This window comes from Solanum dulcamara, chromosome 7 (assembly GCF_947179165.1).
Source record: "Solanum dulcamara chromosome 7, daSolDulc1.2, whole genome shotgun sequence".
NCBI classification, from domain to species: domain Eukaryota; kingdom Viridiplantae; phylum Streptophyta; class Magnoliopsida; order Solanales; family Solanaceae; genus Solanum; species Solanum dulcamara.
The window spans coordinates 27,010,021-27,025,385 of record NC_077243.1 but is presented as its reverse complement, the minus strand read 5'-3'; the positions used below and the strand labels follow the sequence as shown (position 1 = coordinate 27,025,385).

Sequence of the window (15,365 nt, the reverse complement as noted above, 5' to 3'; positions counted from 1 at the left end):
AAATTACATATTTCCAGTAGGCTTTTCGATGACCCACACATTATGCTATAAATTTCATGTTTCAAGCTATGAATTTATGATCAAGGATTTATGTATGATTTATGAAAGTTATGCATTATGATTCAAGTATGATTTCAAGTATAAAATCATGAATTGTGAAAGGTTTTCTCACAATATGCAAGTTATGATGATTTGGATGCTTAGAAAGATAAGTATCAACAAGTTCAAGCTATGATCATGATTTTCAAGGAGTTATTCTTATTTTATATTTTTATGATGTTGGATTGATTGATTTACCTTTCCTAATAACTATATTTTATATATTCCATTGGGATTAACTTAGCACCGAGCGAACTTTATGGTGGGGATCCATGAGGGAACCCTAGTAGCAACTATTAGTTCGTAAACTATGTATCACTGTAGGTTTTGCCTTTATGTCTTAGCAAATGGATCCATATATAGCTCATGATTATATTATGTTTATGATATGGAGTCTACCTTGACAAGTAGCTTCTCTCTTCTCGGTGTGGGAGTTACATCGAATTCCATGTTATAGCTCACATGATCTTACATGTCGGTTACAATTAATATCTCACATATGTATATGTTATGTTCTATAAGTTCTTATGGGAATGTTTTATGATGTTTGACCACATGTTTACGATTCTCAAATGCTTTCAAGTTTTACTTATATGTTAAGATATTGGTCATGCATCACATGTCCATATTGACTATGTCCTACTACCATTGCTCATGCATGCTTCTCACATACTTAGTGCATTTCATGTACTAACGCATATTTTTTACCTACATTATATCATAATGTAGGGTCGGATGATCATCACGCACACTCTACTCATGGCTAGATATTGAGCTTACTTCCTATTGTTGGTGAGTCCTCATGATTCAAGGACAAGAAATTATATTATCCTTTGTTCCTTATGACATTATTTCTTAAGTCGGTGAGCTAGGAATATGTCGTATGCCCCATTCATAGTAGTTGTAGAGACATGTTAGATAGTATGGAGTTTATGTTTTCTTCCTTTCATTTTACTTTGGGTTGATTCCTCTTATTTCATGACATCTATGTTTAGATTTGATTCTGCTTTTATGATGATTCTTATTATGTCCTAATTACCTTAGGTATGCTCATGAATACTATACTAAGAGGCTTGGTTGGAGTCCCTCGGAATTCTAATCGCCGTATCACACCTAGGGCCTAGCTTGGGTCGTGACATATAAGGAATTTCCATCATTCATGAACCTATAGTCTAGTCTAGGAATTTTTCAATCTCAAGATTACATGAATTTAATGAAGTAATCGATGTTAAAATTTATCTTGACGATAGGAAGAGCACTATCAGGTGGAAAATCATCTTTCTCAAGCTTAGGGATGAGTCATTGAATGTTAGGAAGAAAATAACGTCTAAAATGTGACCTGAATTTAAAAGACTAACGAAGGCCACTATGATGCCCCTGCACCACTACAACGAACAATTAGCCTCCATAGAGGCCTCGAATGGGCTGAGACCGCTACAACAAAATCCATCTGCTATAGCGGTTCTGCCTCAGCGGCGGGGGTCTCACTATGATGAGGACTAACAGTGATTTGGGGAGTCTTTCCAAAATCTTTCATTTCACAACACACTTAGAATTTTCTGACAATAGAGAAACATCTCACTGTAGAAATTGTCATAATCGGAGTCCTACTAATTCATTTTTCGTTTTGAAAGTTTTTATGAATCAGTAATACTCTACTAACATAATCTCATCTCAAATTAATCAAACCCTACATCAGGAATTACATACTATTCCTAAATCCAACAACACCTAATTTTTCTCAAAAACTGATCCAGTATGAAATTTTTACCAAGTATCATCCTAGGTATGTTCTACTCAAATACCCTATATCTGAGAACTGCTATAATTAACAACTAAACGGTTCATTACATTTATCGACTCATATACAAAATTGCAAAGTTGCATCCTACAAAGAATAGGCTCAAAGCTGTAGAACATGATGTTGATCTTCTCCAATCAAATTTTGAACCTCCATTAATCATCACTCCCAAATTCAGAAGGGCTGGAGAAAAAATATTAATTGAATCCACTAATTCATCAACCGAAACACAATAAAGACAACAAGAAAATAAGTGTCTGTTTGGCTTAACTTATTTTAAGCAGTTTATAAGTTGAAAACTGTTTATAAGTTTAAAAAAATAAGTTGGTCTACCCCAACTTATTTTTTTAAAGCTTATAAGTAGTTTTCAGTTTATAGGTTGCTTTAGATAAACTAAGCGAAACAAATCCAATTATTTTTTTGGGCTATTTTAATTATAAAATAGCGTTAAGTTGGCTAGCCAATACTCAAAAAAAACTGAAAACAACTTATAAAAAACCTATAAGTCAATCCAAATGCATTCTAAAGGTAAATAAGATGAGTCTAACTTAAATGATTTGAAAAAATATAAATTGAAATAGAGTACGGAGTAGAATGAAAAAATCGGGGAAGTTGACCATGGGCAAAAAATGGGGAAATTAAGATGGACAAAAGAAATATCATATTCAATTTTTAGTTTAATAAATCAATGCATTTGGATGGTGAAATGTAGATTTTAAAGATAATTCAGTATTTTTAAATAAATTTAAATAAGTGAGTTTAAATTTGGAATACAATTTTATAAAAAAAAATTGAAGTGTTATTTAGATTTGTTAGAAACAAATAAGGAGGTAATTCATAAAATTTGAGTCGTTTAATGAAGACCTAGATTTATTTAAACAAGTTGGAGACACTTATAAAGTTTATACAATGTCATACGTACACTTATATACAAAGACGAGTACATTATGTATGTGGATGTGTTATAATGTATACAATTTGTTTAGATATTCATATATACTATTAAATAATATTATGAACTATTATACAAAAAGTGACAGTCTTCTTTCTTGAGCTTCTTTTAAAATTTATCTCTAATCTACTCCAACTCATTTCAGATTTATCTTTTGATCTCCTCTTGATGTTTTCAATAGATTGGAACAACACTCAATTCAAACAACTAATGAATTCAAAAATTTTAATATGAAATTTAACCTAAATCTACACTCAGTCACTTCAAAATTATGTTTTAAACTCTTGATGTTTTCAATCTATGGGAAGATCACCTGGTCCAAAAAACTAACAAATTCAAATTTAAATTTTATATAATTTGTGTTTTTGACTTTAGGTATGTACAAGGATGCAATTGATTTTAGCGTTAATCATTGTGTAAATATAAGCTTTGGGTTTGTGGCATCTGCTTGTGTACATGTAGGAAGTTTCTTTCAGAAAAAAAAACTACCTAATTAGACATACATTCATATCATAAATACTAATGCTACCTATATTTTCAAATAATTACCTAGAATTCACTATTTAAGAATTTTATACCATATTTAAAATGAGATACACCACTCCCTATAAAATAAGCCAAAAATAAAACAATTGTGTATAATCTATCTCCCAATTTACATCTTCAATCCTAATCCACACACTCTCTCTCCTCAATATCTCATCCCATATTCATCTCCCAATTCTTTCTCTTCCTTCTCCCTCACACAATCTTTTTCACTAAACCATCAAAATCTCAATAAAAAATGGAGAAATACAATCTGATTGTTGATGTTTGTATTGTAACTGATTCAACCATTATTCAAGTCATGTATTTGATTTCTTATAGCTTTTAATTATATTTTCTTCTAATTTTCAATAGTTATATTAAATTATTGAAACTTCATTAAGTTAAGATATTTTTAATATACTTTAATGACTAATGATTCTTTAAGCAAGAAGATTATCAATAGAGGTACAACAAATCACCATGAATCTATTAAAAATAGACCTTCATCTATTTTGAATTTAATTAAGAACAATCTATTGCAAGGCCCTCTTCCGTGTTTGTTGGTTTAGCTTCATCGAATGATATTGTATCGGAGAATACATCCAAGCATCAAAATGTTAAGTAAAAATGCAACAACTATGCAAAGGTCTGCGTGCTAGGATGGATACAGCCCAAAACCCATATACACAAGCCGAGCAAGATGTTGATTCAAACATTCATGTAAGAAAATGCAATATTTATGCATAATTAACAGTATACGTTCATTATCAATTGTATTTCTCTCCCTTTTTTGAATGTTAGATGGATTAAATGTGATTGTGAAAACTCACTATATGTATCTGATTTAATTATGTTATGTATCTTTCAGCCTCTAAGATTTTGAATCTTTTTTTTTGTATCTAATATAATGGCATATATCTGATAATGTTATTTCTCATTTCATGTACCTAGTTTTATTTGATAGAATATTATTATCATATACATGTGTATCTAATAATTAGTAATGTTAATTAAGATTATATGGTATTTGATACATGTATCTAATGTGTAGTAAATACTCATATATATTTTTTGCAGTAGCAATGTACATATTTGAGTTAAGATTTCATGTATTTGCCAGGTATACACATGCATCTGATTAAGAGTTTATGAATAGGGTAAACAATATCTTTAGTTGTGTATCTGAGTTGTATCTCTCAAGTAATGGGGAATCTGAACGTGTATACGTATCTGCCATTAAATTCAGATACATGATTCTTGTATCTGGACATGTATATACATGAATTGTATCTGATAAAGTGTACATGTATTCCAAATATATGATTCTTAATAATACAGAGATATTTTTCATTGTTGAAATAAAAAAGCTCAATTATTGGAGAATAATTTCAGAGAAGAAGTGTAAAGTTTGCTAATTCTCTAAAAATATTTAGAAGGGATTTTGAATGTTTTGAAGTTTTTAGGAGTTGTGATAACGCGAGATACTTTAAATTACACATGATTTTCTCCTTAAATCATGTCTTTCAGTTACATTTCTTATTTAAATACACTTAATTGCATGTATCTGGCTAACATATATTCGAGATACATGTATCTGTATGCATCAGATACATGTATTCGAGGTGCAAATTAGAATAGTATTCGTAATATCACAAATTCAGAAAGAAAAAAAAAGAAGGTAATTGACCAAACTAGTGAGATCTATGTTATTTTCCCTTTCTTTTAGGCCTTGTGAAATTTTGATCAATCATCAATACCATGTGAAGGTTGGGCTAAGGAATGAGAAAAATGTTAAATTATATATAAAGTGGGTTAAATTAGATAAAAAGAAATATAAATCAATTTTGATAGCATTGTTATCGCAACGGATAAACAGAGTAATTTTGAATGGTTATGCAGTGCTTTGACTTGATCATGAAATATTATACATGACGACAAGGGGGTCAAATTTGAATGGTTATGCTGTGCTTTGACAATATCATTTTTTTTTATTGAAATGATTTTTGAATTGTTATGATGGAACTACTAAATCGAACCGAAAAACGAATTAAACGCAAATTGAATTAAATTGGAAAAAAAAACTAATTAGTCATTTGGTTTTAGTTGGTTTGATATTAGAAGAAAAATCCGATTATATTTGGGTTGGTTTGATTTAAACTAAAAAAAGTTAATCCGAGATCAAACCACCCTACATTACATATATAATTTTTAATAAAATTTATTTTATACATAAAAATATTTACTTTGATATAATTTATAAATATTTCTTAAGACTTTTTCATAGTTTTTATCTTTTAATATATTATTTCAAGTTTGAAACTTAGAATTTTTGAGTGGTACAATGAAGATTATAGTCTATAGATATTACTAATTCTAATAAAACTTATATCAAAATTAAATCAATACTAATGCTAATATAAAAAAAAATTAATCAACACTAAGAATGACAATAATGTTGAATATTAGTTCTTTAATTTACATTGGTCTAGACAATTAAAATATATAACCTAATTTTAGTTTTTCTTTAATGTTTAATCATGTAGTTAATACTTATTAGACTTATTTTAAATAATGATCATATTCATTATGACATATTAATTTACAATGTTTACTTTAGGCGATTTCATTTTATTTTTGTTAAATACTTTAGTGTCGTCATTCATCTCATATTTTATTTTATTTTCTTAAAAAACATCTTAAATAGTTGTATTTTAGTAGGACTAAAAAAATATTTGAAACACAAGTTAATTATATGTTGGTATGAATACTTTATCGAAAAAACCCAAAAACTCGAGCAATCCAAAAAGCCAAAAAAAAATCCGAGGTTGAAAAATTTAAATTTACTTAGTTTGATTTGATTTATAGATTTAAAAAGCCAATACAAATAATTTAATTTAATATTTAAATAACCCGAGCCAATTCGGTCATGTACACCCCTAGATGGAACTGTGATAGACTTTTTGCGGTGATGCGCTCCAAAGGATATGTGAAAAATGAGGGTAATGGATTTTTTGTGGCATAAAGCATAATGTCTTTGTTGTTTTGTGTATATCGTGTATGTCATATGTATATCATTATATGATATGCGTATAATTTGTATATTTTGTGTGTGTCATCTGCATCAGTATTATACACATAATATACATGTGATATACACATGATATACAAGTTACCTACCTGAAATTGTTCTCCAACCTCAAAATTTAATATGAAATTTGATCCAAATACTCATTAAATATGCACTAATTCATCTCAATTTGAGATAAAAGCTCCTCAAGATATTCACAAATTTGAATTTAGCTTCAATGCTTCATCAATGACAAACTTGTCCACTTGCCTATTCAATTTTTTCTTGCTGTCTAGAATCTAATAATGCTTTGTGATTACTTGAACTGCATCTATTTTGCTTTTACAACTCAGTTTATATAGCTTGCATTCACCTGATCCATGTTTGTTTTTAATAAAAAAAAAATAGTGATGCAGATAGATGAGTGCATATATTCTATTAGATTTTGTGAATATATATTTAAAATTTCTAATGTTCTGAATTTTGTTGAAAATGCACATTATGTGCAAATCTTGTTGCTATATTTTGGCGTCTTTTTGTAATTAGGATCAATCTTTTATAATTCTTCTATGAGCCCGTTTGGATGAGTTTAAAAAAAGTAACTTTTATGTATGAAGTGTTTTTAGAACTTTGAAGTGCTGAAAGTTATTTTTATAAATAAGCAGTTGAGTGTTTGGATAAAAGTGCTTAAATAAGAAAAATGATGTGAATTTTAGGGTTAAAAGAATAAAAAGGGTAGTTTAGGAATTTAGTTAAAATATAAGGGATATAAAAGTAATTTTTATGGTCAAAGAAAATGACTTTAAGCACTTAAAAAAAAGTTAGAAATCCTAACTTTTCATTTTTGACTGACTTTAAGAACTTTATGACTTAAAGTAAGCATTAGGCAAACACGTCCAAAAGCTAAAAAGAAGCTTCATCCAAACGGGCTCTATATACCACACTAATTAAGATATCTTTTGCGAACTGTGACCTCCCTGGGCCCTTTTAAAAAGACTCGAAATTTCAAATTAGTAATAACATAGCGCAATCATCCAAAAACACAAGCATGCGAAAAATTTCCAAATACAGACTAGCAAACAAAAAGTGATTCCTTTTGGATTTTGAATGGTCCATTTTTCTCAACTCCACTTTAATCTTAAAGCTACCATTATTTTTTATTTTCTACTGTGGTCCTTGAATCCAAATAGCCTTGTGTGACAAAAAAATGAAATTGTCAAATAGATGCCTTCATAGAGAAACAAAAAATTAGATGCCTTAGTATATTGTAGCTCCCAATCACACGTCGTCGTAGGCGCGTTTAGAAGTGGTGATAAGTTTTTGAATGAAAAAAAAAGTTCCAGGTTATGTTTTATAAGAAAAAGTACTACTACAACTTCATTAAATTTTTATATGATATTAGCTGAAGCACTTTATCAGTTTATAGTCTAACTTATAAAACTAACATTAATTAAACCGTAAATTTCAATGTTATAGTATATATGTTATATGTCTTGTGATGTTTCAAGTTACTAACTCTATTTATTATAGACAGATAAAGCTTTTTGTCAGAACTAATAAAAAGATGATTAACCCAAAATCTCAAATTAATTGAGGAAAGTCCGATTCTGCGGCAAAACTCATTAAGAAAACGTTCAAAAATGGAACATCAAGAATCCATAAAGTTGCAACATGTATAATTCTTGTTTACAACTTGATAAGGCCGGCCAAGGAGTATAGAATCTTGACCAAGCTAGTGACAAAATTAGTCCAGTAATTTTTGTATTATTTGTGAAATAGCTAGCTTATGAGTGGAGGATTCATCGTCATTGATGCAACAATATTGTTGGTTGTCAATTTTGAGAGGCATTGGAATTTCAAGCATCAACATCTCAGTGTGGAGATAAGAGCAATAGGTGTGGAACGTTGTGGGAGTCACGTTTAATTGAAACCCTATTCCAAATAAGAAGTCCACTTCTAGCAGGTTCATCTCTCTTGTGCTTATTCCTCCTACTTTTCCATAGTAACCATTATTGTAAAATCTGCCAAAACCAAACTTCCAAGTAAGAATAAAGATTTTGTAACTTTCAAGGCAACATGTATTTTTTTTTTCATTAACCAAGCATGGTGAAATTGTTTTTTGATATGGGTGACAGTGAGATTAGATCTCAGGACCTATATCTGCTCTGACACTATGTTAAAGTGTATGACCATCTCGTCCCAAAGCTTAAATTATTAAAGAGAGCATATTTTTATTATTTAATTGTATTTTCAACAAATTCACAACAATTGAAATATTTATTGCCAAAAGCGAAACATTATGGTAAGTAACCCTCTATATATAAACATTCTTAATCAAGATGTTTTAGATTTGAATCGAGAGGACATATTCATTCTTTCATAAGGGCCATTATATTACTCCTAAAGACAAATTCAGATTAGTCGATCCCAAATCCAATACACGACACAGAGATACAAAAAAATGGAAATATTTACTCCTCCAATCAACTTTATGTTTCACGTGTTCCCAAATGAATGACATACGTACATTATGAGAAATTCAGTATAAATCTTAGTATCTTATTAAACAACCTTTGAGCTAGCTAATCCAACTTTTTAGATAAAAATGTCATAGTACCTTAAATCATAATTATTTTGAGATAACTATGACAAATAGATTGTTTAATATCTTAAATATAATAATGTCATGTAAAATCGTCTTAATTAGATTGTTGGGAGTGGTGGGGGCCGATCACTGATTATAAACTTCACACCAAGGAATTAAGTCGAAAGCTACTGAAAGCATATTATAGTTGTAATTTAAATTGTTGAATGACAGCTAATAATACCTTTCTACATCAAGCTTTCAGATCTACAATTGGATAGTCCACTCATAAAAATCATTTCGTTAAAAAAAAAATAGAAACCAAAAAATAGAAGGATCAACCGACGAAAAAGGAAGAGGTAAGTTTTTTTAAATCCATTTATAATTATGTAGCTCGGTAGGAGTTAGGTCTGCGTACATTTTACCCTTTCCAGACCCCACGTGTGGGATTTCATTAGGTTATTGTTGTTGTTGTTATAATTATGTAGCATTCAGAAAGCACTAATCCTATTAATCTAGATTATAGGACGCATTCAAGAAAAAAAAGAATACTCCATAGCAAAAATTCTTTTATTCCTAGAATTCAAATACGAGACATTTCATTAGAAAAGTTGCAAAGCGTATTTAATTAATTAGAACAGTTAAATTAGCTCAGGCGAATTTAAACTAGAAGGGGACCTATATATCGTTATAAATTAATATTTAACTATGACAATAATTTTACATAAATCATTAATATAGAGTCCAGCTTAATTAATAGTAACTTAAGTACCCATTTAAATACTTTTTCTATTCAATTTATGTGACACTTTTTTTTTTACTCTGTCCCCAAAATGTCACATTTTTATAATTCAAAACAATTTAACTTTAAAATTCTCCTGTTATCATTAGTGAAACGATTTATAACTACACAAATAATTAAAAAGTATTTCAAACCACAAATTTCATTTTTTTATTTTTTTAAAAAATTTGTTTTAAATCAAGCGATTCAACATAAATTGAGATTGAGGGATTAATTGTCATAGGAACTTTGGGAGGGTCAGCAGACAAAAGACAGCACATCCCATCTAAGGTGATTTTGTCTGGATTTGAAACATGGACATGTCCAAAATTCACATGTTCTTATTTAACAGTGCTTTTACTTCAGGACGGCGTCGGCAACTTGGTGTTTAAATGCATGTTTCTACTACTCTTCACCTTGTACGCTTTTTAAAAAAAAATAGTTTTGATGTGCGTGTTAGGTCGTGTGTTACTCGATTATTTTATTTAGTATTCATTATTTTTTTCTAATACAATTATCAATAATTTTATTTATCAAAGATAATTATGTCTATTAAGACTTAGACAGATCAGAAGATATTATCTAGTTATTTTTGGCCTTACGTGATTTTCACATATCTTTGAGTAGGTAATTATCTATGATAAATGGAATTAGTCTTTGTTTAAAAACAAGGCAATTAAGGTCAACGAAGTTGGATGAATTAGTAAGTTAACCAATTATGTCAAAGTCAGGATAAATGATGCTTAGAAACTACTCTTTTCGCAAGAGCTTTCATACTGTGCAGCACGAGTTTCAAGTCAATGGTTTTCATGATTATTTTGGAAGTCCAAAATAATTAGAAAAATCATGATTTCACTAATTTGTACTAGCAATTTTGTAGATGTAAAAGCCTTTTTCAGAGAAACTTACAGCAGGAGTCTATCTGTCTATGGGCATTCTGAAATCAAATCATAATAATTAAGTTGGAGAGAGCAAATTTAAGTTATACTTTCTAAAAGTATCTGTTTTCCAACCCCCTTCATTTATTATAGTCATTATCCTATATATGCCTAAATTGTAAAAGGAGAAATTTAAAATAATTATTTTCCAAGTATAGAAAGATGGGAAGCAAGAGCTCTGGAAAAAAAAATATCTCTTAGCTCTGTTCTATGTTTTGTGCATATGTACAAATAATGTGTTTGCTAAGACAACTTAGCTAAAATCATAACTCTAACATATTATGTTTAAGATCGATGTTAAATGGATTCAATTTATTTAAGAAATTTGAAAACAAAGCGAAGAGAACTCACATATCATCCATGAATTTAGCAGAAACCAAGACACTAGTGATGAGTAGGCGATGAACATTGAAAGAATTGATTGGCAACAATGGCTGCCTCTGTGAGAATCGATCAAGATAAATATAAGCCACAATGAAACAAGAAGGGCTACAATTGGCATATTTGAATATCCTCTCCAAATAACTTTGAACAGAAATTGTAGGCCTAGTAAGTCCATCAAATATCGACACCTTTTGGCCACTATATCTATCATTTGATTCTGCCACTCTTTCAACAACAGACCCCATGAAGTGTATAACTCTAGGCATCTCCTCATCACACCTCTCTATTTCAGCCATTGATTTGATTACAAAATTTAATTGGAACAAAATTCTCTTCTTTCTTCTCCGGATATATAATGTATGTGTGTGTGTGAGGAGAAGTTGGGTTGTAAATTAGCTGTTAGGATTGACTAGGGGAGTAATTGTGAACAATCATCTCTTTTGTAGTGTTCTTTTACTTCTATTTATAGTTATAGGAATAAAACTAATGAGCGTCGGTTGTGATTAAAAAAAGTCTAATAATGTAATCAAGGTACCAAGATATATGGCTTTCTATTTGCATCTATTTTAAAGTTATTTATCAATTTATTTATAGGCCAATTGTTTTCTTTATCTCACTTGCCTTTAGTTCGATTGGGGTTTATCTTGGGGGTTAGGTTAGACCGTTGAGTTTTTTTCGTCTATCGGAAGTCATTTTTTATATCAAGAGGGATTCACTGAAAAAGATCCTTCTCTTTCCCTTTTTTCAGAAGAAGGTGGGATCCGAATTGTAACACCCCGAATTTTTTTTTTGCAAAGACTCGAACATTTCTCCACGTGTGTGTAGATTCGAACCGAAGGACTTGTAATTATATATATGAGTTAGGATTAATTTCTAAGTATTTGAAGTGTGTTGGATGTGTTTAGGGGTCATAAGGGATCTCTAACACCAAACCGAGTCAAAAAAATTCTAATCGATTAAGTTTTCGGATGAGTTAGTATAAGGGTCAACTTCAAACGACCATATCTCCTAGAATATAATGAAATGGGTGGACCACGACCTACCAAATTAAAGGTATTTGAGTCTTCTTTCCAACACCATCAAGATTGCAATTTTTGGAGTTCGGAGTCAAACGTTATGACCATTTTACTACAGACCAGTACTGCAGAAATTCCAGGCCTGGGCGACCACTGCAGGAAATTTAGGCTTGGTGCTCCAGTGGCGCCCGACGCCACTATAGCGCCAGAAAATAGCCTCAGTAGTTTGGATTCGGATTCGGATTCGGATTTGGATTCGGATTTAGATTTGGATTTGGATTTGGATTTGGATTTGGATTTGGATTTGGTCAATTGATCTGATTGATTGATAATCTTTTTGGACCAAATTTCCCGAATTAATTTAAAATATTTCCCTCTATTTTTCCAACGGAATTTTTCTGAAAGGTTGCAACCTTGTCCGAAAAGTTGCAAATCTTTTCTCAATAGGCAAATCTTTTTCCAACAGATACTTTTTCTTAAAAGCTGCAAATAGGCTATATATATCAGTTGATCCTCAGAATGTTCCTTACAAAAATTTCTGATAGACATCTTCTTCTTCTTCTTCTTTTCTGCACTTCTTAAAAACTCGTGTGATATACTGCCTTCGAGTGGTTCGCAGCAACCATAATTTGTTGTACCGCTATTTTGGTGAGTAAATCGCTTTATCTTGGGAGAAAAGATTCCAAAACCTTAGGTACATTGAGGGGAATAATTTTCTTAAGGACACACTGTGCATTCAGTGGGCTCGGTTTCTTGTTCTTACATAATTTTTTCAGACACTGTTCTTATTTTCAGTTTCTGTTATGGTTCTGTCTTTTATTTTAGAATTTATTGTTGTTGTTTCATCATTTGTTTTCAATACAATTTACTAACAATCTTAAGAAAATTATTGTCATTTTTTTCTGATTAAACTATATTCTATTTTGGAGACTAAAACGTGTGTGGTTTTCTAGTCTGTATGAAATAAATATTCGGACTTGAAGAATATAAAAACTTCGTTGGAATATTAAAGTTCATACTTGTACAACGATTTGAAGAGTATAAAAACTTCATCATTATTGTTGTAAAAGGTCTGATATTTTAAAATATTAAGACAGTTTGTCTATTTTGACAGTAAAAAGAAATGGCAAGTGAAACTGCTACTACTTCTGCGACTGTTGCTGCAACAAGCCACACTGCTGTGCCACCGGCAGAAAAATCAGGGAAATTTTCTGGAGCCAACTTCAAAGGATGGCAGCAAAAAGTATTTTTTTGGCTTACCACTCTCGGTATGCAGAAATTCACTAATAAAGACCCTCCTGTTCATGCTGCTGATATGTCGGCCAACGAAAAATTTATGATTACTGAGGCATGAACACAGACGGATTTTTTATGAAATGGTTACATCCTAAGTGCTTTGGATGACGATTTTTACAATGTCTACAGTGCTACGAAAACTTCTAAAGAACTGTGGGATGCACTTGAGAAGAAGTATAAGACTGAAGATGCATGCTTGAAAAAATTTATGGTTGTCAAGTTTCTAGACTATAAAATGATAAATAGCAGAACCGTTGGAACCCAAGTTCAAGAACTTCAACTTATTTTTTATGACCTTATTGCTGAAGGCATGATGGTTAATGAAGCATTTCAAGTAGCTACAATGATAGAAAAGTTGCCTCCTTCGTGGAGAGATTTTAAAAATTATCTAAAGTACAAACGCAAGGAAATGATATTGGAAGATCTTGTGATTCGTCTCAAGATTGAGAAAGATAACAAAACAGCCAAAAAAAGTCGCGTGGAAATTCAATGATTATGGGAGCGAACATCGTTGAAGATGCTGCTCCAAAAAATAAGAAAAGGAAGAAATATTTTAGAAAGAATAAGGAGCAGAACAAGAAAAAGTTCAAGGGCAATTGTTACAATTGTGGAAAAGCTGGCCATAAAGCCCTAGATTGTCATCTCCCGAAAAAAGACAAGGGAAAGGGACAAGCCAATATGGTGGAGAATAAAGAAGGCATGGATGATCTGTGTGCAATGCTATCGGAATGCAACCTGGTAGTAAATCTCAAAGAATGGTGTCTTGATTCAGGAGCTACGTCGCATGTTTGTGCAGTCCGTGAAGCCTTTGCTAATTATTACCCTATTGCACCTGATGCAACTATCTGTATGGAAAATTCTGCAATGGCTAAGGTTGAAGGATATGGTAGAGTATTTCTGAAAATGACATACAACAAGGTGGTGACGCTGAACAAAGTTTATCATGTTCCAGAAATGCGAAAGAACTTGGTTTCTGCCGATCTTCTTATCAATAATGGATTCAAGTGTGTTCTAGTTTCAGACAAAGTAGTTGTCAGTAAGAATGAAATGTATTTAGGAAAAAGCTACCTTATTGAGGGTATTTTCAAACTAAATATAATGGTTGTTGATGATAATAAAGTTCAAGCTTCTTCTTACTTACTTGAGTCAAATAATTTATGGCATTCACGTTTAGGACATGTCAATCATAAAACCTTGCGAAAACTGATTAACTTAAATGTATTGCCTAACTTTGAGTGCAATAAATCAAAATATCAAGTATGTGTTGATCTAAGCATGCTAAGCATCCTTATAAATCTATTGAAAGAAATTCTAGTCCCTTAAAATTGATTCACACAGATATTTGTGATATGAAGTCAACACCAACTCGTGGTGGAAAAAAATATTTTATAACTTTTATTGACAATTGCACTCGATATTGTTATGTGTATATTTTTAATAGTAAGGATGAAGTAATTGATGCATTTAAGCAATACAAGAACGAGGTGGAAAATCAATTGAACAAAAAGATAAAAATGATTAGACGTGATAGGGGTGGTGAATACGAATCTCCTTTTGCAGAGATATGTTTAGAATATGGAATTATTCATCAAACTACTGCCCCCTACACACCACAATCAAATGGAGTTGCGGAAAGGAAAAAACGAACATTAAAAGAAATGATGAATGCTTTATTAATAAGTTCCGATTTACCACAGAACTTGTGGAGGAAAGCTATCCTTACAGCTAATCGAATACTCAACAGGGTGCCCCACAGCAAAATACAATCTATTCCATATGAACTATGAAAAGGAAGAAAACTCAACTTGAAATATTCAAAGTGTGAGGTGTTTAGAAAAAGTCCAAGTTCCTTTTCTAAAAAGGGTAAAAATCGGATCAAAGACCATGAATTGTATTTTTGTTGGCTATGCTATAAATAG

General features: G+C 30.9%; 1 protein-coding gene across 1 annotated transcript; it reads right to left on the bottom strand.

The window, feature by feature from the left end:
* Nucleotides 1-8,041: 8,041 nt before the first annotated feature.
* On the bottom strand, nucleotides 8,042-11,651 carry LOC129895297 (cyclin-U4-1-like). The gene is made up of 2 exons (XM_055970991.1): nucleotides 11,102-11,651; nucleotides 8,042-8,468 (listed from the first exon to the last, which is right to left on the bottom strand). Exons 1-2 carry the CDS (start codon nucleotides 11,428-11,430, stop codon nucleotides 8,192-8,194), a joined length of 606 nt encoding a protein of 201 aa, XP_055826966.1. The 5' UTR covers nucleotides 11,431-11,651; the 3' UTR covers nucleotides 8,042-8,191.
* Nucleotides 11,652-15,365: the final 3,714 nt, after the last annotated feature.